The sequence below is a fragment of the Oncorhynchus masou genome, chromosome 1, assembly GCF_036934945.1.
Source record: "Oncorhynchus masou masou isolate Uvic2021 chromosome 1, UVic_Omas_1.1, whole genome shotgun sequence".
Taxonomy (NCBI): domain Eukaryota; kingdom Metazoa; phylum Chordata; class Actinopteri; order Salmoniformes; family Salmonidae; genus Oncorhynchus; species Oncorhynchus masou.
This window is the reverse complement of record NC_088212.1, coordinates 50,938,911-50,966,179: the sequence shown is the minus strand read 5'-3', so window position 1 is coordinate 50,966,179 and position 27,269 is coordinate 50,938,911. Positions and strand designations below refer to the sequence as shown.

The 27,269-nt window shown below is 41.8% G+C and overlaps 1 protein-coding gene across 2 annotated transcripts in view; it reads right to left on the bottom strand.

The window, feature by feature from the left end:
• The window catches only part of adam9a (ADAM metallopeptidase domain 9a), a 92,198-nt gene extending 76,581 nt beyond the window's left edge, over positions 1–15,617 (bottom strand). For both annotated transcript variants that reach the window (XM_064974337.1, XM_064974344.1), the window contains exons 1-3: positions 15,195–15,617; positions 6,818–6,921; positions 3,073–3,131 (exon numbers count right to left, since the gene is read on the bottom strand). In XM_064974337.1, the coding sequence (XP_064830409.1) occupies positions 3,073–3,131; positions 6,818–6,921; positions 15,195–15,279 (248 nt within the window). In that variant the 5' untranslated portion in view covers positions 15,280–15,617. The remainder of the gene's footprint in view (positions 1–3,072; positions 3,132–6,817; positions 6,922–15,194) is intronic.
• Positions 15,618–27,269: the final 11,652 nt, after the last annotated feature.

Genomic DNA, 27,269 nt, shown 5'->3' with positions numbered 1-27,269 from the left:
TGTCCTTGGCTGACAACATTTGAGCTGACAAACTTAGTCTCCTAAGCGAGTAGTGTTAACAACTGGAAAATTGTCAACTCTGCATTTCTCTGTCAAAGTGCACAATTTCAGAAAACCCTCACGTTTGCCGTGGGGGCAGCTCTGCAAAAGACAAACTACAAGTACCTTTGGATTCTGATATCACTATGAGGAAAGCATCACTGTAGCTTTAACAGACTGGTAGTAGAGCACTGTGCCTCTTAGCCACGCAATGTGCAGGATAACATGGCATAATGGACCGAGCCACAGACCAGCCTAACACTAATTAATTTGGGGGCTGCTCTGAAACTTTTATAGATGGAACAGAAATGCTGCGGTGTATATTGAATTGCTTCATAAACCATTCCCTTCAAAAGGTCTAATGGGCTGCAGGCCGAGTTGCCCACGCGTAGGCCCTTGCACTCTGTCTCATCCCTGGCCGGGAACAACCTATCACATCACTTGATAGAGGTGCTATTGGACAGTTGCTGAATCCCAAAATCAACCCCTAACCCCTGGTTATTCCTGCAGAAATAATCATAGATATGGTCATTACTGCACCTTGACTTCTAAATAAGCTAGGTTGAGTTTAAATATTGCTAATACTAACTATGAGAGAAACACAACAGAACAGTGGCCGAGTGCCTCTGACCAGAATATCGTCCCCCAAATTCGGTTCATTTTCCAACAAATCCTACATGCAGGGGATTAGGGGCCAGAGGTAGATTTGAATTCAGTGTGTGATACTGCTATACTAAAATCCTGTCAATAATCATCAGCATGACTGTTGTTAAAGATATTTAAGGAACACCATTACATTTAAATCACTTTAAATTAGATCCACAATTTCGACAAGTAGGCTTGAGCTGTATACCGGGATATTTGGAAATAGCCACGGGAAGGTATTTAAAAAAAAATTGCAATATTTGTAGATACTTTAAATAAATACCTGCAGTCAATTTGTGCAATATGTTAGGAGATAAAGTTGATTGGTGTTTGTTAACAAGCACACAACGACGAGATCGGAGCCTTGTGAGTCACTCACTGTTGTGCAGCACTCGCCAGGTGATCGAGTTAGAATATGGAATTCACAACTAAACGTTTGCCAGCTAGATATCTTATACCTATTAAGTTAACTGTCAAAAATGTGCTAACTGCTCTACAGTTGTGCATTTGGTTTGTTAATTTAGTAGCCAGATGGCGATCTAGCTAAGTGGTTAGCTTCTTCCAAAATCAAGCTTATTTTGGTAACAGCGAAGAATCCCATCCTGGATCAAGAGCCTTGCTGTCTAATATACTGCTCAAAAACATAAAGGGAACACTTAAACAACACAATGTAACTCCAAGTCAATCACACTTCTGTGAAATCAAACTGTCCACTTAGGAAGCAACACTGATTGACAAATTTCACATGCTGTTGTGCAAATGGAAGAGACAACAGGTGGAAATTATAGACAATTAGCAAGACACCCACAATAAAGGAGTGGTTCTGCAGGTGGTGACTACAGACCACTTCTCAGTTCCTATGCTTCCTGGCTGATGTTTTGGTCACTTTTGAATGCTGGCGGTGCTTTCACTCTCGTGGTAGCATGAAACGGAGTCTACAACCCACACAAGTGGCTCAGGTAGTGCAGCTCATCCAGGATGGCACATCAATGCGATCTGTGGCAAGAAGGTTTGCTGTGTCTGTCCGTGTAGCGTCCAGAGCATGGAGGCGCTACCAGGAGACAGGCCAGTACATCAGGAGACGTGGAGGAGGCCGTAGGAGGGCAACAACCCAGCAGCAGGACCACTACCTCCGCCTTTGTGCAAGGAGGAGCACTGCCAGAGCCCTGCAAAATGACCTCCAGCAGGCCACAAATGTGCATGTGTCTGCTCAAATGGTCAGAAACAGACTCCATGAGGGTGGTATGAGGCCCCGACGTCCACAGGTGGGTGTTGTGCTTACAGCCCAACACCGTGCAGGACATTTGGAATTTGCCAGAGAACACCAAGATTGGCAAATTCGCCACTGGCGCCCTGTGCTCTTCACAGATGAAAGCAGGTTCACACTGAGCACATGTGACAGACGTGACAGAGTCTGGAGACGCCGTGGAGAACGTTCTGCTGCCTGCAACATCCTCCAGCATGACCGGTGTGGCGGTGGGTCAGTCATGGTGTGGGGTGGCATTTCTTTGGGGGGCTGCACAGCCCTCCATGTGTTCGCCAGATGTAGCCTGACTGCCATTAGGTACCGAGATGAGATCCTCAGACCCCTTGTGAGACCATATGCTGGTGCGGTTGGCCCTGGGTTTCTCCTAATGCAAGACAATGCTAGACCTCATGTGGCTGGAGTGTGTCAGCAGTTCCTGCAAGAGGAAGGCATTGATGCTATGGACTGGCCCACCCATTACCCAGACCTGAATCCAATTGAGCACATCTGGGACATCATGTCTCGCTCCATCCACCAACGCCACGTTGCACCACAGACTGTCCAGGAGTTGGCGGATGCTTTAGTCCAGGTCTGGGAGGAGATCCCTCAGGAGACCATCCGCCACATCATCAGGAGCATGCCCAGGCGTTGTAGGGAGGCCATACAGGCACGTGGAGGCCACACACACTACTGAGCCTCATTTGGACTCGTTTTAAGGACATTACATCAAAGTTGGATCAGCCAACCACTTTAATTTTGAGTGTGACTCCAAATCCAGACCTCCATGGGTTGATAAATTTGATTTCCATTGATAATGTGTGATTTTGTTGTCAGCACATTCAACTATGTAAAGAAAAAAATGATTTAATAAGAATATTTCATTCATTCAGATCTAGGATGTGTTATTTTACTGTTCCCTTTATTTTTTTGAGCAATGTATTTGGATGTGTACTTGTTAGCATTGCTAAGCTTTGGATTAGAGGATCAGTGGGGTTTGAAAATAGCGGCCCTTGTAATTCAGTGCCGGTATTAACGAATATCCTGGTATGGAGCAAGGTCGGTATGAAGGTATGACAATCTGGATACCGCCTAAGCCTATCTACAAGAGAAGACAAAGGAGAACATGTGAGGGCAATACGTACTCATTCTTCTCCAGGACAACAACGTGCTCTTTTCCCATGGCACTGATGATATAGGACACCTGTAAAAGCAAAGACAACTGGAGTCATTTCAATGCTAGATTTGGATGGACAAACAAAGCGGAGTGGCAGGGTAACTCAGTCATTGGGTGCATTCATTAGTGCAAACCGTAGCAAAACATTTTGCAATGAGAAACACGCTGCAACAAAAACAAGCATTTCTTATCGAAAACATTCAGGCTAGTACCTCCCTGTTTCAGGCAGTTTGCTTTCAATTGGTTCCTAGTGAATGAACCCAGTACTTAGGTGTGTAACCAACAGACCCCAGAGGAATGAAAGCAAGCAAGTAGTACTTGGATGCCTGTCGATGTATAAACATGGGCTATATGACTCACCAATCAAGGCAAACCAAATAAAAGCAAGACCAAAGCTATTTGTAGATGTCTTCAAGATGCTGTCATTGAAGCTGAGAAAATAGAAGGCAACCAGTCAGTGCCCTCGGTCTGGAGTCAGAATTTCTTAATAGGTTAAATGCTGTCTAGCCTAAAAGCACATTGACAGTGCCTCAGAAGTACTGTGTTGTGAAACCCTGTGAAGAGACTAATTTTGACACAGTTATTCCAGTGAATCAGAATCGTCTCTTGGTTACAGATTAATCACTTTCATCGAGGCGCAAACCCTCGAGATGCATTTGAAGGCCGAAAACAGTAAACACTGGTCATCTTGAATGCTCCACCAACAATTTAATAGTTCTAGTTTTTTTTGAAACAGTGTTTTGGTCAATAGACCTTCATCAGGGTTTACAGAGGATGCGTCCCAAATGGCACCCCATCCCCATTCCCTACATAGTGCACTACTTTAGACCAGGACCCATAGGGCTCCGGTAAAAAGTAGTGTACTATATAGGGAATAGGGTGTCATTTGGAAAGCAGCCTCAGAGGCATGACAGATGGTTGAACTGTGTAATTGTGCCACTAGTCTCTGACCTTTTAATCATGACATTAGGAGGCTGCAGAGAGGAAGACCAGTTGTAACTAGAGGCAGATTAGTTAGTTTAGTTCTGCTGATGCCAGTCAGTCAGTGCAAGCGTGTGTGCTTGTCTGAGTGAGTGAGTGAATGAATTAGTGACAAAAACATATCTTTCCTTGTTGACAGAGGTAGATGATAAGGTTGGGGTAGGGCAGGGAGATAAGGCCAAAATATAGTATGGTATTTTTCAAATATGATGGTATTTAATGTTTTTGATTCATAAAAGCTCTAAATTTGCTTTATGAGAAGTGCGTGACCCTGCAGTGGCAACACATATTCTAAATGATTTCAAATGGGTCTTTCTCCATTCGGATTGTTTTATACTGTTCAATTCAACTTCAACCTAAAATAATTTCCTGCATTTCCATCAATTTCTGCACTCACTTGAAACCATTTCCACACTGCCACGATATGGGTAAAAATACTAGGCCTTAGTTTTAACCAAATGTTGCAATTGCGTACTAGATCAAAACACTTGGGTGAACTTATGTAATCATGGAAATAGAATGTTTATTTTAATTCTATAGTTAAAATATAAATAATGGTGGGCACTTTGATTAGTGTTGTTTGACATGACAACAAATGAAAATACCATGGACGAGTTATTGTGACAGGGTAGGATACAAAGTGATGTTCAGTGTTTCCTAGGGGACCCTATAAATATTTGGCCAAATTAAATCTTTATTTACACAGCCAACATATTCATGCTTCACATATTCCTCTTTGATTTTGAAGATACTGTTGCACAAACAACATGCTGATTTAAGCCTCCACCAGTACTGGTATCAGGCTGTATTAGCTAGTTACGTTTGCTCTGACACAGTACTTTTATTAGCTAGTTAGCTAACTGGCGATTAGCATTAGTGGCTAACATGATTTTTGCTTAACTTGCTAAGAAAATACAAACTTGATGTTTGTATGAGTAAGAAACACAATCTAATATTGTAATTATAGAACGCTTATGGATTTATATTGTCATCGACATTGTTGCATTGACCATGCAGAATGAAATAATGTGTCTCGTGGTCAAGCAACAACAAATGTGTGTGAGAGAGAGAGAGGACTCAAGTAGTGGAGTAAACTCTAACCATGGACGTCAAACACAGCGTATCACATTTAACAAACCAAACATCCAAATACCGTTATAGAAGGTGAAGTAAAAACCCAAACGGGTCTGTGCATAACTACCAGTATATAGTAAAATACAGTATACTGCCCAGCCCTAGGTTGGGTGTAGGGGACCAATAAAGACAGGGCCAGGTCTGCAGCTGTCAACTTGATTCACTGGCCTTGTATTTACTTGGAAGACAGTCATTGTAAAAAAAAAAAATGTTCTTAACTGACTCGCCAGGTTAAATTAAAAAAAAATATATACATTTTTTTTTAAATACTCTAGAAAACAGGAGAAAAGCCCTTGTTTGTTTGTGCCATATAGCAGGTGTGACATGAGGTGGAGGCTAACCACAGGTGTTGGTGCTTTTTCAGACTCCTCCTACCCCCCCATAGTGTGTAGGCATCTGTTTCTCACAGATGGTTCCTGTGAAAAAATCCACAGCAACGGCTGGAGGGAGACGTTTTGGGATAGGCTCGAGGTGCTCTGGACTGGTGTTCTAGATGCTGTCAATTCCATTCCTTCAGCCATTTTGAGGCTGACTGACATTCCCCTAGCACTGTCTAGCACCCCCAGTGCCTTCTAGTCCCAGGATAACTGAGGCCAACACCCATCCATCCATCCACACACCACACCACAGCCAAAAACTGATATTCACCCTCTCATCTTCAACCACCCAGGGTTTATGACTGCAATGCCTTGAGTTAGCAAATTCACCATATTTTAGGGAGTGGGAAGAGATAGACAAGGTGACAGAGAGGGTAGAGAGAGAATGTGTCACAAGGCAGTAGGCCAGGTTCAAACCCATGCCGACCACTAGAGGCTAGACCATCCAAGACATGCAAATTAATAAACTCCAGTCACTTATGTAAGGGTGCTCATACACTACATTTGAGTCATTTTTAAGAGTGACTTACAGGAGGAACTAGGATTGAGGAACTAGGTTTAAGTGCCTTGCTCAAGGGCAGAGATTGTTCACCTAGTAGGCTCGGCGATTCAAAGTCCATTGCAGCACAAAGATATGACAGAGCTCTTTTGTCTGAACACACCCTCAAAACTTTCACACTCCTTCATACGGAATTCTCACATTTCACCCACTCCTCAAAGTCTCTACGAAAGGGGGGGGGGGCTGTCTGATTGGAAGGCAACATGCTCCAACACGCTATCCAGGAAGGAAAAGCAGCTAAGAATACACAACCATAGTAAAAACTCTGGTTCATCCACTGTCTTGAGAGTCTAGAACATAAAACCAGCGACTCCCAGAATTCTCGAAGATGTGACATCACAGACAATCTACAAACAAAATGTGGAGGATGGCTTTTCAGAGTACAAGTACTTTAGAGTTCTTTCTTATGCAGAGTTTTCAGAGAGTTCAGAGTGAATAGGAAGTGGCAGTGGGCTACCTAGAAATATTACCACGCTGACATTTCCTGCCAGAGTTGTTAGAGAGCTGGAGAGGAGAGGGAGAGACAGGGATCCCAAAACAGGGAGGGAAGTCAGGAGGAAACTAACTCACTATCAGCACCACACACACACTGATAAACGCTGACAGCAAGGACTGAACAGCAGCAACAATGCTTTCTCTCTGTATGTATTGCCATGGTTTACCTGGTTAGAATCTGAACTATCCATGTCTCTCCTCTGCTTCCCAAAGCGCTTGGGTATGGTGACTTCATATGAGGAGAACTGCGAGGTCTGATGCGATGCTGACCCTACAAGAGGAATAACACCATTATGACTGTTATATTGTGCATAGTATTGCAATAGATCATCAACAGACAGTTACATTAGTCATTTCAGAGGACCATAAAGGTAGTCAAAGAGTAGTGTGGTATCAAAGCAGTCATACCTTAGAAATACCACTACATTGCCAATGTGAGAAATATTTCAGTCTACGCTACTGTATATGGTCATGTTTATAGCAAATCATTTATTTTCATTCAACTGCTACGTGACCTACTGAGGCTGTGTGAGGGAGAGACCACTGTTTCACTGGAGGCTTAAGGTCAGGGCAAAGAGCAGGGAAAAATACAGGCATCTTCCATCCCCCTCACAGTCAGGAAAACTGTTCTCTGAAGATATGAGATAGAAGTGCTGATGATGCTAACCCCACACAGTCTCTCCGGCTGCCCAACGTCAAGCATACGTTTGGGCCTGGTTGCCAACACAGCGCTGGCTCACAGCCTGGCCCCTCCTGTGAGTGTCCTTCCCAAACACAAAAGGACAACTGACTCTTTTACTTCTTCTCACCTGAGCTGCCTTGTGGGGTGGCCTATAGAGAATGAGTCGTAGAACAAATAGTACTATAAATATTTTCTCAAACTTAACATCTAGCAAATTGATTAATTATTCTTTGAGTCGAAAAACAACAGATTATATAGTAGGCAGATGTACCATGTCTGGTTTTGGGAAAATATTGGTAGATCGTCATCTTAGTTCGGGATGAGAGCAATCCTACATGGAGATACACTTTGTGAGAGATGGACAACAAACAATTACAATCTCTTCAAACAGTAGACAAATAATTTCTGTTGTAGAGATTAGCAAGAAAATAGGCATTCTTTCATTTATTATGTCACATGGCTTGTGGGGGTCATTGGTGTTTCCTGAAAGGCTAAATGGAAGGAAAATGCCACACAATCCCATAGGGCTACATGATGTACAGTAGAGTCCCAACACTCCGTTCAAGGAAAGGCTAAACTCACTGACAGGGAAAGATGTTTGTAATTAAACAGTGACGCATATAAGCAGCTGAGCCCCTCGGACATGTTGCTCAGTTTCCAAAAATACTGGTGGATAACAAACATGTGCATAGGGCCTACAAACATGAAATAGGGACTTATCTGACATATCCTATTAGTTAATGTTAGGTGTAGATGCTGTTTTCCAAACTCTCCAGGTTATATGACAACATAAAAGACAGTGGGTTGTGTGTGAACAGCAGACAGGAATATGATGAGCCTGGTCAACAATAACATCACTGTCTCTTTGGTTCTTTTGTCTAGTAAAGGCCAATGGGTGTGTGGAGATGTAACTGTGTAGTGAAACTCCACCTGTCACACTTTCCATGGAGTGTCACCTTGTTGCTTCGTGTGGGTTGAAGCAACGGGCCAAGGTTCCGGTCTGGAATCACGGTTTTGACTGCTCCTACAGTCTTACGTCGGTACTACACTTTAACTGATGCCCAGTCTAGAAAAACAATTTCCATAGATGGCTACATAGTTTATCTGACTTCCCTATGTTAATAGAAATGTTCTTATGCATATTTAGTGCACAAAGGTGATGACTAGATTTATTCCCCAATCACTCACAGCCGAAGATATTAACATTTGATAATCAGCCCCAGGCTGTGTCGCAACCAGCAGTGATCGGGAGTCCTATAGGCCCAGCGTCGTCCAGGTTAGGGGAGGGTTTGGTCATCAATGTAAATAAGAAAGTTAACTGGCTTGACTAGTTAAATAAAATAAAAAGCCAATGTCTGCCATGTTTTTGGACAATGGAATGTTATCACTGTTCACGCTGCTCCCTGTGCGCATTGAGTGCTAGTGCATGTGAAGTTGTTTATATGCAACCCGGATATAGCCGGTCCCTGAATCTGCATACGCAATCGAGAGTAGACTACGTTGAAAACAATCTCCAGTTCTTTATACCTCAGTGGGTTGGAGGGGATGGTGAGGTCTGTGTTGACGAGTAAAAATGGCAACCTTGTCACATCCTGTTGGAGTGTACATCTGTGCTGGATTTTGGAACAATCTACATCTCAATTACTCAACATCCTTAAAGGTTTGGAACGATCAAGTTGCCCAGACTGGTCTACTGTGGTTGCATCTTGGACAAAAAAACCAACAACCAAGGTCGATGTAACATACAGTAAGGGCTTTGTCCCTGCTCAACAAACACACACTTACATAACCACAACATGCCACTAGGCTTGGTTTATTTGTCACAGAAAGGGGCCTTCACCATTAATTTAATTTGCCTGGCTACGGCCAAACTCTACACCACACCCATGAACGTTAGTTTCTTCTCCACAATGAGTATTGATCTAGGTACCTCCGACCCTTCAAATGTGAACACTTTGGGGCCATCTGGTTGGTTCAGAAACCAATGGGTTAGGCCAGAACACGTGGGTAAAGCGATGGTTTGAAAATTTGTCATTGGCTTTGATACTCTGATTGGTTAGACAATCCAATCGCTGATTACTTTTTTTTATATACATCACCCCTCGTCACCACATACAACTTCAATGATGGCAGTCTAACACAGAACCCAAACCGGCTGCGCGGTGCGCCATCGTCCATAAATGTATTTGTCCCCCCACACCAAACGCGATCATGACACGCAGATTACAATATCAAAACAAACTCAACCAATTATATTAATTTGGGGACAGGTCGAAAAGCATTAAACATTTATGGCAATTTAGCTAGTTAGTTTGCACATGCTAGCTAATTTGTCCATTTTAGCTAGCTTGCTTGCTTGCGCTAGCTAATTTGTCCTGGGATATAAACATTGAGTTGTTATTTTACCTGAAATGCACAAGGTCCTCTACTCAGACAATTAATCCACACATAAAACTGCCAACTGAATCGTTTCTCGCCATCGCTCTTCCTTCCAGGACTTGACTTTTGACTTTATATTGCGATTGGCAACTTCCATAAATTAAGTGCATTACCGCCACTGACCTTGTTCGTCTTTCAGTCACCCACGTGACTATAACCAGTGAGGAGATGGGAGAGGCAGGACTTGCAGAGCGATCTGCGTAAGAAATAGAACTGATTCTATTTTAGCCGTTGGCAATGCAGACGTAGGTTGGCGCGCACGAGTGTGGGTGCGGGTGCAAAAATTTAATTATATAGATTTCTACATTTATTTTGCAAAGTGACGCGAGCAATGTAGTCAGCCTGTAAGACTAAAGTATGTAGCAAACGACAGAGCAGCAGAAAAATGTATGTCCAAGTCAAGAAAGCGTACCAGCAGCACTTGCCACACTGGTAGCCTATTCGCAGGTGCTTTTTCAAAGCCTATGTCAGATACTCCAGTGAGTAATTGGCTCCAATGAGTAATTTGCTCAACATTAGAAAAGGGAATATCTTCTCTGCAATACTGTAGGTATGGAATTCAAAATGTTTTAATTCAGTTTTTGCTAGCAATATTCATTAAAAAAAAAAACATTTTCTTGTGGACCCCTAGCCCCCGGTTAAATACCCCTATTCTCGTGCCATTACAAAATGACTGCTGTGGCATCTGCTACTTAGCATGAGGACGAAAAGTAGGGTTGGGAGATATGGCCTGAAAATCCTCAACATTTCTTCCAACTTATGGGCAAACCACAATATATTTACAGTACCAGTCATTCAATTGTTTCTTTTTTACTATTTTCTACATTGTAGAATAATAGTGAAGACATCAAAACTATGACAAACACATACGGAATCATGTAGTAACCAAAAAAATAAAAAATAAAGTGTTAACCAAATCAAAATATATATCATATTTGAAATTCTTCAAAGGTGTCACCCTTTGCACACTCTGTTATTTCATAGTGAATACATAACTATCATTCTACAATGTAGAAAATAGTAAAAATAAAGAACACATACTCATTCAAGGATTTAAAAACGTTTGACCAGCAGTGTATGTGTGTATATAGAACCAGCATGGATTTAAGTATGAATTGGATTGAGCAATAAAAGCCCCACCTTTATTCCGTAGGCTTGGATCTGCACTATGCAGCTGTTGCAAGAGCACATTTTTCACTGGCTGTCCACTGTTTTCAAAAACAATGATTGATAGGCAGCTTAAACTTCTTGAATTCAACCCATTATTGGGTTCAAATACACATTTAGATTTGTGAACAGCCATCCACAACAACCACAATCCGTAAGGCGCAAATAGCTAAATGAGAGAGCAGCAGAGTGATTCACATCAATGCGCTATGTAGATATCAATATTAAGTGATATCAGTATTGCCGTAGACTACACCATTGCAGTCATCCTTACCTCAGAGTTTATTCAAGTTGGATAATCTTTGGATGCCGACAGCAGTCGCAACTTTGGAAGACATAGCTTGGACTGTAGCCTACAAAAGCCTATAACTGTTATTTTCCCGCAATCCATCAAACCCATTTGGTGCATCACCATAGTGGTCTCTGACTTGTGGTAAGACTTGCTCAGGTGGAACAAACTTAAACTTGCGCCTTTTTTCAATGCTAATTTTAATGTCATTGAGAAAACATAATTTAAAAGTAATCCTCTAGTTTTTCAAAAGTATTTGTAATCTTATTACAATATTTTTTGCTGGTAACATAGTTACCGTTATTTGGTAATCCGTTACTCCCCAACCCTGATGCTCCGAACAGTACTTAGTACCGCAATGCTGTGCGCAACAAGCTGAGCATTCATTTTCCAGAATCAAGGTTCATTGATACTCTCGTTTTAGTAGTATGCGCTGCACACAATGAGTTGTGTGACATAAAAAGGTATCGTTAGAAAGGTTAACTTCTATTTTACAGTAAAATAATGTCTCAATGTGCTTCAGTGTCCATATGACCGATTCTGTTAGACCAAACCTCAAATAGCAAGTTGAAACAGCTTGTCAGAGAGGAAGAATTCCTCTCATCATTGTTGTTGTGAGTGGCAGGGGCTTGGTGTGTGCGTGTAAAGAGAGGAAGAGGCAAAGCGAGAGGTTTCACTCTCCCTAAAATCTTTTCAAAACAATCCCAATGCATTTATATGTGTTTATTTTGGACCTAAGCTTGTCGCCTGCCTTAGGGACAACAATTCCCATTGTTAAGGTGGAGACATATGCATCTCATCATAATATACAGATATCTTGTGTAAATGGGAAGGTAAACACACAGCACAGAATGAGCGAAGGAGATAAAACATCATGAGTGAAAAAATAAAACAATAACAGCCTTGATTCTTGCGACACAGGCATTTGGAATACCGTGAAAAAACAAATTCTAATTAATCTAAGTAATTCAATATAATCGCCCAGCCCTAACAAAGAGGGAAGAATTTTTTTTTTTTTTACAGTCTTTCAATCTTCTCTGTGTAACAGTTGGGTTAATGGGACATTTCAACGCCATTTCTCAACCCTGGATAGAGGTACATTTTCCGACCCATATCTCGCGCCATCTCCACAGTGTGTTAATCTAAACAGGAGGCTTGTTCAACCCTAGTGCAGCTGTGGGTTGGATATGTGGGTTGGATATGCTGGCTCAATGTAAGTCCTTATAAAAGGTGGTAAGATGGTTAAGTGTGTACACAACCCTGTCCAGTCCAACATAGCAAGCTTGGTAATATATGCCTAAGTGCTGACAGTAGCCTACAGACTCTATTGAAAGTTGACTAATATCACACCTGACCAAGAAACCTGTTGAAAATGTTCACTTGTGGGAGTTTGTTAGCTATATCAGGGGTCTTCAACCTTTTCTTGTCCAGGGACCCCCTCCCAGGCAAACCGGCAACTCAGAGACTGTATCACAATTCAGCAAAATCATGAATGTTCCAGTCTTGTCTATACAGGTGAATGACAATGGCAAGGAGAAGTAACTAACATATATATATATATATATTTTTTAGAGCTGCTTCTCCAACTGTCTACCAAATAGTAGACAGTTGGAGAAGCAGCTCTAAAAAATATATATATAGTTAACCAAGCTACCAATTACTTTACACTGGAAGATATGCTACACTATATATAGTTTCCTTAGTTTCTTTGAAAAAGTTGTTCACTACATCCAAACTACTTTCTGATAAATCATCATATCTAAATCTAAAATAAATTACATAGACTATAAATTGCAATAACAGATCACTCTGGTGTCAGGTGTTAACAGAATGTGTAATTAAGCCTATTAAACACAAACATGGTTTCAAGTAACAATTAGGCAGGTCTGAAGCCAAAAAATAAAAAGGAAATTGCCTACTCACCCAGATCTTATTTTATCAAAACAAATAGCATGCAGTTCCAGTATTTAGCTACACCACTACAACATAACATGTATTAACTACTGAAAACAATTGCAAGATTTGAATTTAGTTCAACTAACACCAAGCTACTGCAAAGTGTAGTTATATTACAAGTTGAACTACATGCAGTTTACTACTACAACACCGGTAGACAGTTCATTTTGACCTCCCCATAATTGGAATTGGAAGTGTAAACTAACATATCTTTCTAACTAATAGACTAACTCAAAACACATTTTCACTGAGAGCAGCCGTTTAAACAAAGGTTACCCATGTGTTGCCAAAAATGTATGTCCAAGTCAAGAAAGCTTACCAGCGGCACTTGCCACACTGGTAGCCTATTCGCAGGTGCTTTTTCAAAGCCTATGTCAGATACTCCAGTGAGTAATTGGCTCTAATGAGGCTAATTTGCTCAATATTAAGAGTTGATAAAGTTGACATTATTAGAAATAAGATAATCCTATTTTCTACTGTATGTATGTAATTTGTTGTTTTTTTCTGTTATTGCTAGCGATATTCATAAAAACATTAAAATAAAATATTTTTTGCAGACCCCCAGTTGAATAAGTGATATGATTGGGTTTATGAGGATTCAAAACTTTTGATAGCCTTGGGCTACTATAATTGTACCAATGACACATGGCAATACTCATAAGGCCTTGGTGGTTAATTAAGGTGTTACTAATATAAAACAGCAGCATAGTTTAAAATAACTTGATTCCACTAATTAGGGACTTTTCTTTTAAACACCAATTCCACTATTGTTGCTCACGCTAATGTTGTAACCAACACACTGGTCAAATAATGACGTCTAGGAAGTAGAAAGCTCATGGTAGCGTAGTTAGCACTTCTATTACTAGACTGAGCCAACTACTTCCATTACTAGACTGGGCCGTGTATCTGTCTGGATTGAGAAAACATTCAAAGCACGTGCAGGGATGTAGTTCAATTGTGTGCAACTGCAGCCCGCAATCCGGGGAGCTCCTGCATGTGGGCATTTATGAATCTGCAGGAACACCCCCTCACGCATCCCATTGGTTCCTTCATAAACTCCCCGCCTCGTGCACAACATATTCATGTTTGTGACACTTTTGAATGTGGATCAAAAGGGAAATAAAAAAAACATTCACCACCGTGTAACGGAGTCCTCTTTGCTAGCGAGTGGGAGCGATACCGATAGACAGTCTTTCGCTTCCGCCTTCACAGGACTACTGGAAAACAGTGCCCGAAAGGCGGAGACGAAGGTCACCGTCTTCCGGTCGCCCCCTGCTTCTCGCTAGTACAGCAGGCAGGGGCGATACTGTGTGCTAGTTTACTAGCACACGGTGTGTCCCCGCTTACCGCTAGCTACGCAGTTATACAGGAGGCACGGGCGACACCATTTGTTGGCGACACGTGAGGTAGCTAGCAGTACTAGCACACAATGTCACCCTCGCTCCCCACCGGCTGTGTACCAGTGTCCTCCTTAGGAGTAGCTGGCTAAGCTAGCACAATATCTTTCGCTAGACAGGCAGGGGCACTACCAGTGTGTAGTAGATATAGCTCGTTACCGTTTTGTCCCCCCCTCCCCCTCTTCTTCTGAGGTGTATCAGCGGTTGGCATCCAACATTATGGTGCATTAGCGTCATCTACTGTAGTGGAGCGTCCATATACTGGTGTCATAGCTTAACAAGTTACCAATATTAGTATAAAGAGGGGTTCCTACAGATGCAGGAACGCCCCTAATAGCGGGCTGCAGTTGCACCCTTCTCATATAGTTTGCCAAATTCTAGAATCCCTCTTGCGACATAATAGTGGTCGTTACCACATTAGCAAAGTAATAAACCACGACTATTACCCCTCTTAAAATTATGACCCAAAAGCAACATTTTATATATTATTTTTTACGATAGACAATTTGGACTTTGTGGCTGTGCTATCGACTGGAAACCTAGAATATCCGAGAAGGAAAGCCGCTCGGGCTATGTTGTAGCCGTTGCTCGCTTATAATGTAACGTTCACTCACCCTCGCTGCAGTCGCCAAGCCCATTGAGTAGAGCGATGACACAAATTGCTTTAAAGCACGGATGGGACAATAATGGCATACCCATGTTTATCTAATTGTCAACAAAATATCGAAGTAGGGATCTTCTTATCCAGGCGTTGCCTCCCAAGCAATTACGAAGTGCCTTCTCCACATTCTGTAAAAATCCTTTAGACAATTACCTTGCCATATCGTAACAACTATTGCTCGCTCACCAACAAGCAACTGCTTTACCGCTGCTGGCTTTGGCTCTTTTCAGACGATAGATCTAGCATGATCAGTGACTATAATAGTGAACAATAATGCAGATTTACTAATGTTTTTTAATCGAGTTTCGTTTTAGATCAAATGAGTCCTAATGTCATATCCAGTAAACCCGAATAGAATGGATAAAACAGCGCATGCGTGTTGATGCGTCAGACTTTGTAGTGCGGTCGTCACTAGCTGCCAGGAAGTCATATCCCTCCCATTTATAACCCATAACGCTGATCTCAAATGAAGACCAAAAAGTATTTTTTTTTTCTTGAAATTTTACGATATACAATGTTAACTTTGTGGCTGTGTTATCTAGTGGAAAACCCTAGGCGCGTACCAACCAAAATAACAAAGCTCGTCTGTGACAGTTGCATGCACTAAATTATGCACTTGCATAATATAACGTTACGGAAAGCACAAATATAACTACTATTAAAGGTTTAGGTAACAGTGATCCTCCTGGAGTGTCACTGGCACTTGATAGTTTTGATATAACCAACCTGTAAAACCAGGTGTGCGTAATTTAGGCAATTAGAGAACTGATCAATAAAGCCCAGTTTGTCTGGTGCGTTACTTAGTTGGAAGAAAACTGCAATACCTGCGAGACTCAAGGAACAGGGATGCCTACCACAGAAATATATACGTGTTTAGTAGGACCAGTTCTTTATTGCTTGTCCCTTGAACTCAGCCAATGGCTGTGCAGAGCAGATGTCAGAGACATTTTGTGATTCTCCTGCCGGTTTCCACTAGATAACACAACCACAAAGTCATAATTGGCTACAGAAATGTACTGTTTGGTGAGGTTTAAAATCTGATTTTAAGGAGATCATTTGTAGAAATGGGCGGGGTTTAGCCATAATTATGACTTGTGGCAATGTTAACTAGTGACGTCCTTCTCTGCCTCCTTTTTTGTCTTTATTTATTAACAAACATCAACAAAACAAAAGAGGAATAGTCACATGCAAAAACGCATACATAACATTTGTCACATTGCCAGGAATCCTACACAAACAAATCATATTAATGAATATTACTACAGGTTGATTGCCTTGTTTTTCATTTTAGTTAAAGTAGTCCCATATTGTTTAAATTAATTTACAAAGTGAATCAGACCATTTACATTTGTGAATATGAAATATACCCATTATAATTAGCAGTTGAAATAAATATACATCCTTATCAATATCAGAATTTCTGAAATAAATCATACCAAAACAATTAAATTGTATATATTCTGTTTTCTTTATAACAAAGTTGTGTATATCGATCCAAAAATTCTACTATAAATATAGAAATCACACAGTATCAAAATTCAGCTTGACTCTTTCCTAACAGGTTTCACAGGATACATTTTATGTAACATTTTAAATGAAACTTCCTTTACCTTGTTACTGATACAATATTTTTTAGGAATCTTCCATTCTTTATTCAAGTGATTTTTTTATTTTTTATTTCATCCTTATTTAACCAGGTAGGCCAGTTGAGAACAAGTTCTCATTTACAACTGCGACCTGGCCAAGATAAAGCAAAGCAGTGCAACAAAAACAACACAGGGTTACACATGGGATAAACAAGCGTACAGTCAATAACACAATAGAAAAATCGGTATACAGTGTATGCAAATGAAGTAAGGAGGTAAGGCAATAAATAGGCCAATAGTGGCGAAGTAATTACAATTTAGCCATTTACACCGGAGTGATATATATGCAGATGAGGATGTGCAGGTAGAAATACTGGGTTGCAAAAGAGCAGAAAAACAAAAACAAATGAGGATGAGGAAGATAGCTGGTTGGATGGGCTATTTATAGATGGGCTGTGTACAGCTGCAGCGATCGGTAAGCTGCTCTGACAGCTGACGCTTAAAGTAAGTGAGGCAGATCTAATTCTCCAACTTCAGTGATTTTTGCAATTCGTTCCCGTCATTGGCAGCAGAGAACTGGAAGGAAATGCGGCCAAAAGAGGTGTAGGCTTTGGGGATGACCAGCGAAATATACCTACTGGAGCGTGTGTTACTGGTGGGTGTTGCTATGGTGACCAGATAAGGCAGAGCTTTACCTAGCAAGAACTTATAGATGACCTGGAGCCAGTGGGTTTGGCGACGAATATGTAGCGAGGACCAGCCAACGAGAGCATAGAGGTCTCAGTTGTGGGTAGTATATGGGGCTTTGGTGGCAAAATGGATGGCACTGTGTTAGACTGCATCCAATTTGCTGAGTAAATTGACATCGCCGAAGTCAAGGATCAGTAAAATAGTCAGTTTTACAAGGGTATGTTTGGCAGCATGAGTGTTTCGAAATAGGAAGCCTATTCTAGATTTAACTTTGGATTGGAGATGCTTAATGTGAGTCTGGAAGGAGAGTTTCCAGTCTAGCCAGACACCTAGGTATTTAGAGTTGTCCACATATTCTAAGTCAGAACCGTCCAGAGGAGTGATGCTAGTCGGGTGGGAGGGTGCGGGCAGCGATCAGTTGAAAAGCATGCATTTAGTTTTACTAGCATTTAAGAGCAGTTGGAGGCCATGGAAGGAGTGTTGTATGACGTTGAAGCTTGTTTGGAGATTTGTTAACACAGTGTCCAAAGATGGGCCAGATGTATACAGAATGGTGTCGTCTGCGTAGAGGTGGATCAAAGAATCACCAGCAGCAAGAGCGACATCATTGATATATACGGAGAAGAGAGTTGGCCCGAGAGTTGAACCCTGTGGCACCCCCATAGAGACTGCCAGAGGTCCGGACAACAGGCCCTCCGATTTGACACACTGAACTCTATCTGAGAAGTAGTTGGTGAACCAGGTGAGGCAGTCATTAGAGAAACCAAGGCTGTTGAGTCTGCTGATTAGAATACAATGATTGACAGAGTCGAAAGCCTTTTCCAGGTCAATGAAGACTGCTGCACAGTACTGTCTTTTATCAATGGAGGTTATGATATCATTTAGGACTTTGGGTTTGGCTGAGGCACACCCATGACCAGCTCAGAAACCAGATTGCATAGCGGAGAAGGTACGGTGGGATTTGAAATGGTCGGTGATCTGTTTGTTCACTTTGCTTTCGAAGACTTTAGAAAGGCAGGGCAGGATGGATATAGGTCTGTAACAGTTTTGGTCTAGAGTGTCACCCCCTTTGAAGAGGGGGATGACCGCAGCCACTTTCCAATCTTCAGGAATCTCAGACGATACGAAAAAGAGGTTGACAGACTAGTAATAGGGGTTGCAACAATAGCGGCAGATCATTTTAGGAAGAGAGGGTCCAGATTGTCTGGGAATTAGTGCTGCAGGATGCAAATTTCTGTTTGAAAAAGCTTGTTTACAATGAGATATAAACCAACCTAGATAATCATTCTGCTGTGGACAATAAAATAAAACACAACCACATAACCTAGCAAAAGGATGAAAAGTAGGGTTGGGCGATATGGCCCAAAAATTATATCTACATTTTTTCTAATTTATGGGCAATTCACAACTTAGATAAACCTTTAGCTTTGGACAATAAAACCTGAAATTATAATGAAATATCTCTCAGTAACCAGAGGTTACATTTCTTTGTTTTCTCAATTGAGTACCACAGTATGAGTTATAATACCCATAAAACCAAATGTTTTTCTCACCATACATTTTTTTTTATTGTGATACAGCATTGAAAAGACCTACCACTGACCAAATGTCTCTTTGTTTTCCAGTCCCAACCGGAGCACATCCTCAGACCAGCCGGTGCATGGACATCCTGTGCCAGTGTGATCCGAGCGCGAGCGTCCAGTTGTGGAGACTACAGGATTGACAGGTCAGTAACTCATCAAGTATGATACAATATTGTGTAAAACATTGAATTTGTAAATGCATCAACATTTTTACTTTATGTCCCCTTTTCGCAATGTTTTAGACATGAGGTGTAATATGCGGAACATCAGGCTCACACCACAAGAAGCAGTGCATGAGCAACTCCACCTTCAGCAAGGAGATCTACTGGAAGTGGTGTACTAGCTCTCTCACTCAGGGGGAAATACATAATTTAAAAACATCACAGTTAAAGTTAACTACATTACTTCAGTTGGCTGCTTTGAGCAAAACTTGTATGTAATATTATGGGAGCATAGTGTGTGTGTATGAACTATGAAAACAGGTACTGACAGGAGGAGCAATATGAGTCTGGCAGAGGTCATCACGCTGGATGGGGATGGTGATGGAGGTTTTGGTGGTTCACACAATAAAGAAGCAGTGTCCCTTCCAGTGAAGTGGAGCTGACCTTGGACCTGGTGCCAGTAAGGATGGTCTCCTTGATACAGAAATCCTTCAACTTCAATGCCTCTTCAATGTTAAGGTCCACCGCACCATCGGGAGACTTGACGTCCACCACTGCTGTGGTGCCCACGAGACCATCCGGTGAGGCAACCAGGATCCCAGACCCCATGACCCAAAGCCCTGACTCCTGGACATCCATTCCTGTAGCCATTTTGAATGCCTTAATGTCCTCCTCTTTGTTATCTGTGCCCCACTTTACAGACAACACCCCATCTAACAACTGTGATCTGAGAAACCTGTTTAGCAGTGGAGTAACGCGCTTGGCACGAACCACTGCTCCATATTTGCTGGCCATCAACCTCCCTCTCCTCATGGTGTGCCAGTTGGGGTTGGTGTGCTCACCAACTGTTGCCTGCCGTATAGCCTCCTGCTGCTCCACCGACAGTGCCATGCCAGCCAGGATGCTCAAAGTGGTTGTTCTGGATCCAGTTCAAGGACATATGCCATTCCAGTGAACCTGGCCATGAGACTGTTCCGTAGCCACTGAAGATCCTCCTCTGTGGGCTCTCGGGACAAGTCTTTGTAGTCTTCGGCCGGGTACAGGTCCTCCACTGACTGCTCCTGGTTGGGCACGGTTGCCTTCCTCACCCCGCATTCCACGTCCAATATTGTGAACTGCTGAAATATGTTGCATGGCTACACTTATGAGCTCCAGTGAGAAATTTGCATGTGATAGAGAGAATCCCCTGGCCACCTAAGAGACATGCCAATGATGATAAGTGCCTCATGCCTTTCAATGTATGACTTTGAACACCTTGAAATGCATTTCAAATCAAATCCATTTGAATTTTTCACTTGCGCCGAATACAATCTTACTGTGAAATGCTAACTTACAAGCCCTTAGCCAACAATGCAGTTATGAAAAATAGTTAAGAAAATATTTACTAAATAAACTAAAGTAAAAAAGTAACAATAAAATAACAATAATAACAGTAGAGTCAATGTGCGGGGATACAGGTTAGTTGAGGTAATATGTACTATAGGTAGGGGTAAAGTGACTATGCATAGATAATAAACAGCAGGTACGGTCAAATTTTCTGAATGGTTCAGATAAACAAATGATCACTTAAATTTAAAAAAATCCAACTTTATTTTATTCACTATTAAGAAAAATAAATATTGTTTAAAAAAAATGACCCAGAATCTTGATTCATGAGAAAGAAATGGAACGGAAGTCAAATCCACTAGATTCCTGTGTTCTAATTGATGAAAAGTTCACCTGGAAAGATTATATTCCATTTGTCTGCAGCAATGTGATGAAATCTGTTTGGTATATTCAGAAATATTAGTGGGTTGGTTCATCAGGCTTGCTTCCTAACTCTATACTATAGCTTAATTTACCCACATCTCCGGGCCAGTAAATATGCCTCCAACCTATGCAAATTACTCATCATACAAATTAAATTTGCAAGACTAGCCACCTCCTCTAATTACCTGGCTCCATCTGCACCTTTGTTTAAGAAACTCTATATCTGGTCTATTTACAACTTTAATGTACGCCAATGATGCACTTTCATCTACAAATACTCATACCTCCCAGAGTGTTTACCTAAACCCTGAAATGGATTCTTCCAGTTTAATTCTGAAATCCATCTATATCACAAGACAATGTGATAACCACCCTTTCCACTATCGCACCTCACATAGTCAATTATCTATCAGATATAGAGGTACCATACTCTGGAATTCTTCTCTTCACATTGACAAAACATCATTCCTGAGTAACTTCAAGCAAAAACTGGGGGTCAGCCTGATGAACCAAACAACTCAGTAATCTCCTCCATATATAGCCCAACTCTCACGTCCACACACACATTTAAAAAAAATATGTTCTGTTTATTTTTTGGGGTGATTGCTTATCGGTTCATTTGTACATTTATGATTAGTGGGTTTTGTTATGTGTTTTAACAAATCTTATTTATTTTTGCACTTACATACACTACCGTTCAAAAGTTCGGGGTCACTTAGAAATGTCCTTGTTTTTGAAAGAAGAGCACATTTTTTTAAAATAGTGTAGACATGGTTAATGTTGTAAATTACTATTGTAGCTGGAAACGGCTGATTCTTTTAATGGAATATCTACATAGGCGTACATATGCCATTATCAGCAACCATCACTCCTGTGTTCCAATGGCACGCTGTGTTAGCTAATCCAAGTTTATAATTTTAAAGGGCTAATTGATCATTAGAAAACCCTTTTGCAATTATGTTAGCACAGCTGAAAATGGTTGTCCTGATTAAAGAAGCAATAACACTGGCCTTCTTTAGACTCGTTGAATATCTGGAGCATCAGCATTTGTGGGTTCGATTACAGGCTCAAAATGGCCAGAAACAAAGAACTTTCTTGTGAAACTCATCAGTCTATTTTTGTTCTGAGAAATGAAGGCTATTCCATGCGAGAAATTGCTAAGAAACTGAAAGTTTCGTACAACGCTGTGTACTACTCCCTTCACAGAACAGAGCAAACCAGAATATAGAGGATTCGGAGGCCTCGGTGCACAACTTGAGCAAGAGGACAAGTACATTAGAGTGTCTAGTTCGAGAAACAGACTCCTCACAAGTCCTCAACTGGCAGCTTCATTAAATAGTACCCGCAAACACCAGTCAGTCTCAATGGAAACAGTGAAGAGGTGACTCCGGGATGCTGGCCTCCTAGGCAGAGTTCCTCTGTCCAGTGTCTGTGTTCTTTTGCCCATCTTAATCCTTTATTTTTATTAGCCAATCTGAGATATAGCTTTTTCTTTGCTACTCTGCCTAGAAGGCCAGCTAGCAATGACATGCAGGAGCTTCCTTCAGGAATTTGTAGTCTTGCTGAAGTCTTCTCTTTTGCTAATAAGCATTTGGATTTATTTTGAGTAAATTGACTGTATTGATAAAACTTAGCTTGTCCGAGACAGAATTTGCATGGTTATCAATACATCACGCCAAGGTAAGCCTACAACAAACACATACTTAGTTTGAAGTGTTTATAAAATTCACGATGTAAAGAATTATTGGTAATAAAGATCTATGGAACCATCTCCATGTTTGATTGCTAGGGTTTATGGGTATTATGACGTGTCCACGGTGGCGGACTTGGGCTCGTAAAACAAGAGGTTAGCTCTAATTTTGAGTGACTTTTTGATTGGCTGTCATAAACACGCTATTTGCATGTGCAACGCCCCCCCCCCCCCCCCCACGATTCCTCATCAATTTGCTACGCCCCACGAGAGGTAAACAAGCCAACCTAAAGTTAGCTAGGACTAAGACATTAATGAGTGAGCTAAGACAGACGTAGTCAATATAACTACTTGTTCAGCACAGAAATGTACAGCATCAGAATTCAGTACATGGGTCGTTCTTACAGTATTATCCCTGTACACCACGTCAGAACCGTAGGATAAATAGAGAGGGCATAGTTGCAGGCCTCTAGAAAGAGGCCTGAGTTCCCGACTTGGAATTCGATCACTGAAAATGTATTTTTGCAGTCGGAGCTCCCAGGTGTCTTGAACTCACTGAAGTCAGACATTTCCCAGTTCTGAGTTTCCAGTTGTTCTAAAAGCGGCAGAAGTCATGCTGGATTGACAGCATGTCCAATGTATTCAACCTTTTCTGGCCCATGGTGTTGCATGTGAATATTTATCCTTTTAAAGCTTGGAAATGAGACCCTTAAACCCAGATTTGGACCACACACCCTTTCCACTGAACAGCAGGCTAGTGATAGCTTTGCAACACAGTTAGTTACGGATTCCTTCCAAACCACTCATTGTTAAATTTGCAATTTCCAACTTGTTGTGTAATGTTTATGTCCAATGGCTGATGAGCAATGATACGCTTATCTATAATTTCTCTTTATGTGACAAGGATTGAAAAGGATTTTCCAATAGATTCAAGATGATGGGTTGTCTAGCTTGCTAGCTAAGATTTTGATGTTCAGTCAAATCAAAGCAACGGTAGATAAGTGATTTGACGTCATTTCATCTGTGGCCATTGACTTTGAGCCTTCTTGGATGGGCACTTCTAATGTAACTCTATGGCAGCACCCAAGGGGCTTGAATTTTTGAGCCCTCCCCATATATTTTGCAGTGAAGCTGTGTCCCTATGAGTGACAGAACACTGAGCCAATCACGGCGCGACGAGAGAAGATTACCAACCCTTACGCTCTGGTTTTTCCCCACCTGCCCTGAATGACGGGTCGCCACTGATGGTATGCACTCCGACTGTATAGAATGGCACTGCAATGCATACATGTAATGTTGGCATGGAAATTATAGTGATGACACACCAATGAATGATATACATTTTTGTATTTGTACAAATGTAATAAGTAAGAAGTATTAGTTAGCATGAAATGTTTGCATGATAGGCCTATGAGACATTGAGTAGCCTAAATAAAGTCATACAACTGCATCATAAATTACTGGGCGACAGGCAGCATAAGGGCTGAAAGAGGCACTACAGAAAGTACTTTTACTGGATAAAACTGTTAAATTATGGGTTAAACTTGGAACATTATTATACTCAGAAGGACAGTGTCTAACTGTGAACGAGACTGGTTTTTACCTCAGAAGTTACTGGTTATCTGTAGGAGTCAGATGGCTTTGGAATGTGTAGCGGAGATGGGTGGAGATCTTAGAACCTAATGATGTCACTGAGGGAGAGAGGGTAATGTATAACGTTTACATTATGTCAGGATATGTTATGGTTAGCCATCAGGGATCCTCTGGGAGGAGAAGAGACACCGTCTGGTATCAATAACCATGACAGCCTTGAGTTGGGGAGGAGTAAGCCCTTTGGGGGTCGAGGTCAGGTCAGATGAAATGAGGAAGAACAGATATCACTAAGGTTGTGTCTCGCAACAGAGATGCATTGGCTGTACAGTTGTGGAGGAGGAGACTCAGTCTAGGAGAAAGGGTTAAATATCAGTGCTTGTCAGAAATGTTTTGTCTGAATGCAGCTGTATCGACCCTTTGGGAAGAATTAAACTTGGTTAAGCTTTCCTGGCTTCTGTGGAGTCATTTACTCTTAAAATTAGAACCTTACAAAACTAAGTGAACCCCACACATCGTTTTCTTATGTAAGAACTACTAGCATACTAATCAAACGTGCTTCAATATCTTTTATATTGTTACCAATTTCACATTTATTCTGAATGAGGATGGGAATTAAGAATCTATAGCAGTCAGCATTATAACATCTTTCTGTAGGGTTCAGGGCTCAAAATGAAAACCTGCCTTTCTGGAGAGTTTCAGCAAATTTGGAGAACTGCGTTCTTTGGTAAAAGAAGATTATCCATATACATTTGCACATGATGTTAAAAAGTGGTATCAGGCAACATTATTTGAGTGACAGAGAGTTACATGAGTAGCCACGTTGAGAAAGCATCCCTTACTACAGATCATAGTCCACTGTCTACTTTACTAGGGGCCATAGCGACTCATAGATAGTGTCTTCAAAGTGAAACACAATGCCTGACAAAAAGCTCTAGGTCTTTTAATGAGGTATTAATTTTGTAATTTACAAATGCAAGCAAATTATATTGTTGGTAAACAATGTCTTAATGCCAGCATAACCTAGTGACATACACTATATATATAAAACTATGTGGACATCCCTTCAAATTAGTGGATTTCGGCTACTTCAGCAACACTCATTGCTGATAGGTGTATAAAATAGAGCACACAATCATGCAATCTCCATAGACAAACATTGGCAGTTGAATGGTCTTACTGAAGAGCTCAGGGACATTCAACTTGGCACAGTCATAGGATTCCACATTTCCAACAAGTCAGTTCGTCAACTTTCTGCCCTGCTGAAGCTGGGCCGGTCAACTGTAAGTGCTGTTATTGTGAAGTGGAAATGTCTTGGAGTAACAACGGCTCAGCTGCGAAGTGGTAGGCCACACAAGCTCACAGAACGCAGAGTGCTGTAGCTCGTAGAAACCATCTATCCTCGGTTGAAACACACTAGAGTTCCAAACTACCTCTGGAAGCAACATCAGCACAATAACTGTTCATAAGGAACTTCATGAAATGGGGTTTCATGGCCGAGCAGCAAGCCTAAGATCAACATGCGCAACGCCGAGTGTCGACTAGAGTGGTGTAAAGCTTGGCGTCATTAGACTCTGAAGCAGTGGAAATGTGTTCTCGGGAGAGATCAATCACAATTCACGTACGTACATACCTACACATACTCTACGGTTACAAGACGCAGGCCTCCTAATTGTCCCTAGAATTTCTAAGCAAACAGCTAGAGGCAGGGCTTTCTCCTATAGAGCTCCATTTTATGGAATGGCCTGCCTACCCATGTGAGAGACGCAGACTCGGTCTCAACCTTTAAGTCTTTACTAAAGACTCATCTCTTCAGTGGGTCTTAGGCCCTGGAGCAACGTAACCGCCCTTGCTGTCTCTGCCTGGCCGGTTCCCCTCTCTCCACTGGGATTCTCTGCCTCTAACCCTGGCTTACTGGTGCTCTTTCATGCCGTTCCTAGGAGGGGTGCGTCACTTGGGTGGGTTGAGTCACTGGCGTGATCTTCCTGTCTGGGTTGGCGCTCCCGCTTGGGTTGTGCCGTGGCGGAGATCTTTGTGGGCTATACTCGGCCTCGTCTCAGGAGGTACGTTGGTGGTTGAAGATATCCCTCTAGTGGTGTGGGGGCTGTGCTTTGGCAAAGTGGGTGGGGTTATATCCTTCCTGTTTGGTCCGGGGGTATCATCGGATGGGGCCACAGAGTCTCCTGACCCCTCCTGTCTCAGCCTCCAGTATTTATGCTGCAGTAGTTTGTTTCGGGGGCAAGGGTCAGTTTGTTATATCTGGAGTACTTCTCCTGTCTTATCCGGTGTCCGGTGTGAATTTAAGTATGCTCTCTAATTCTCTATTTCTTTCTCTCTCTCAGAGGACCTGAGCCCTAGGACCATGCCTCAGGGCTATATGGCATGATGACTCCTTGCTGTCCCCTGTCCACCTGGCCATGCTGTTGCTCCAGTTTCAACTGTTCTGCCAGCGGCTATGGAAACCTGACCTGTTCATCGGACGTGCTACCTGTCCCAGACCTGCTGTTTTCAACTCTCTAGAGACAGCAGGTGCGGTAGAGATACTCTGAATGATCGGCTATGAAAATCGAACTGACATTTACTCCTGAGGTGCTGACTTGCTGCACCCTCGACAACTACTGTGATTATTATTATTTGACCATACTGGTCATTTATGAACATTTGAACATCTTGGCCATGTTCTGTTATGATCTGCACCCGCCACAGCCAGAAGAGGAATGGCCACCCCTCATAGCCTGGTTCCTCTCTAGATTTCTTCCTAGGTTTTGGCCTTTCTAGGGAGTTTTTCCTAGCCACCGTGCTTCTACACCTGCATTGCTTGCTGTTTGGGGTTTTAGGCTGGGTTTCTGTACAGCACTTTGAGATATCAGCTGATGTAAGAAGGGCTATATAAATAAATTTGATTTATCTGGCAGTCCGACTAACAAGGGTTTGGAGGATGCCTGGAGAACGCTACCTGCCCCAAAGCATAGTGTCAAC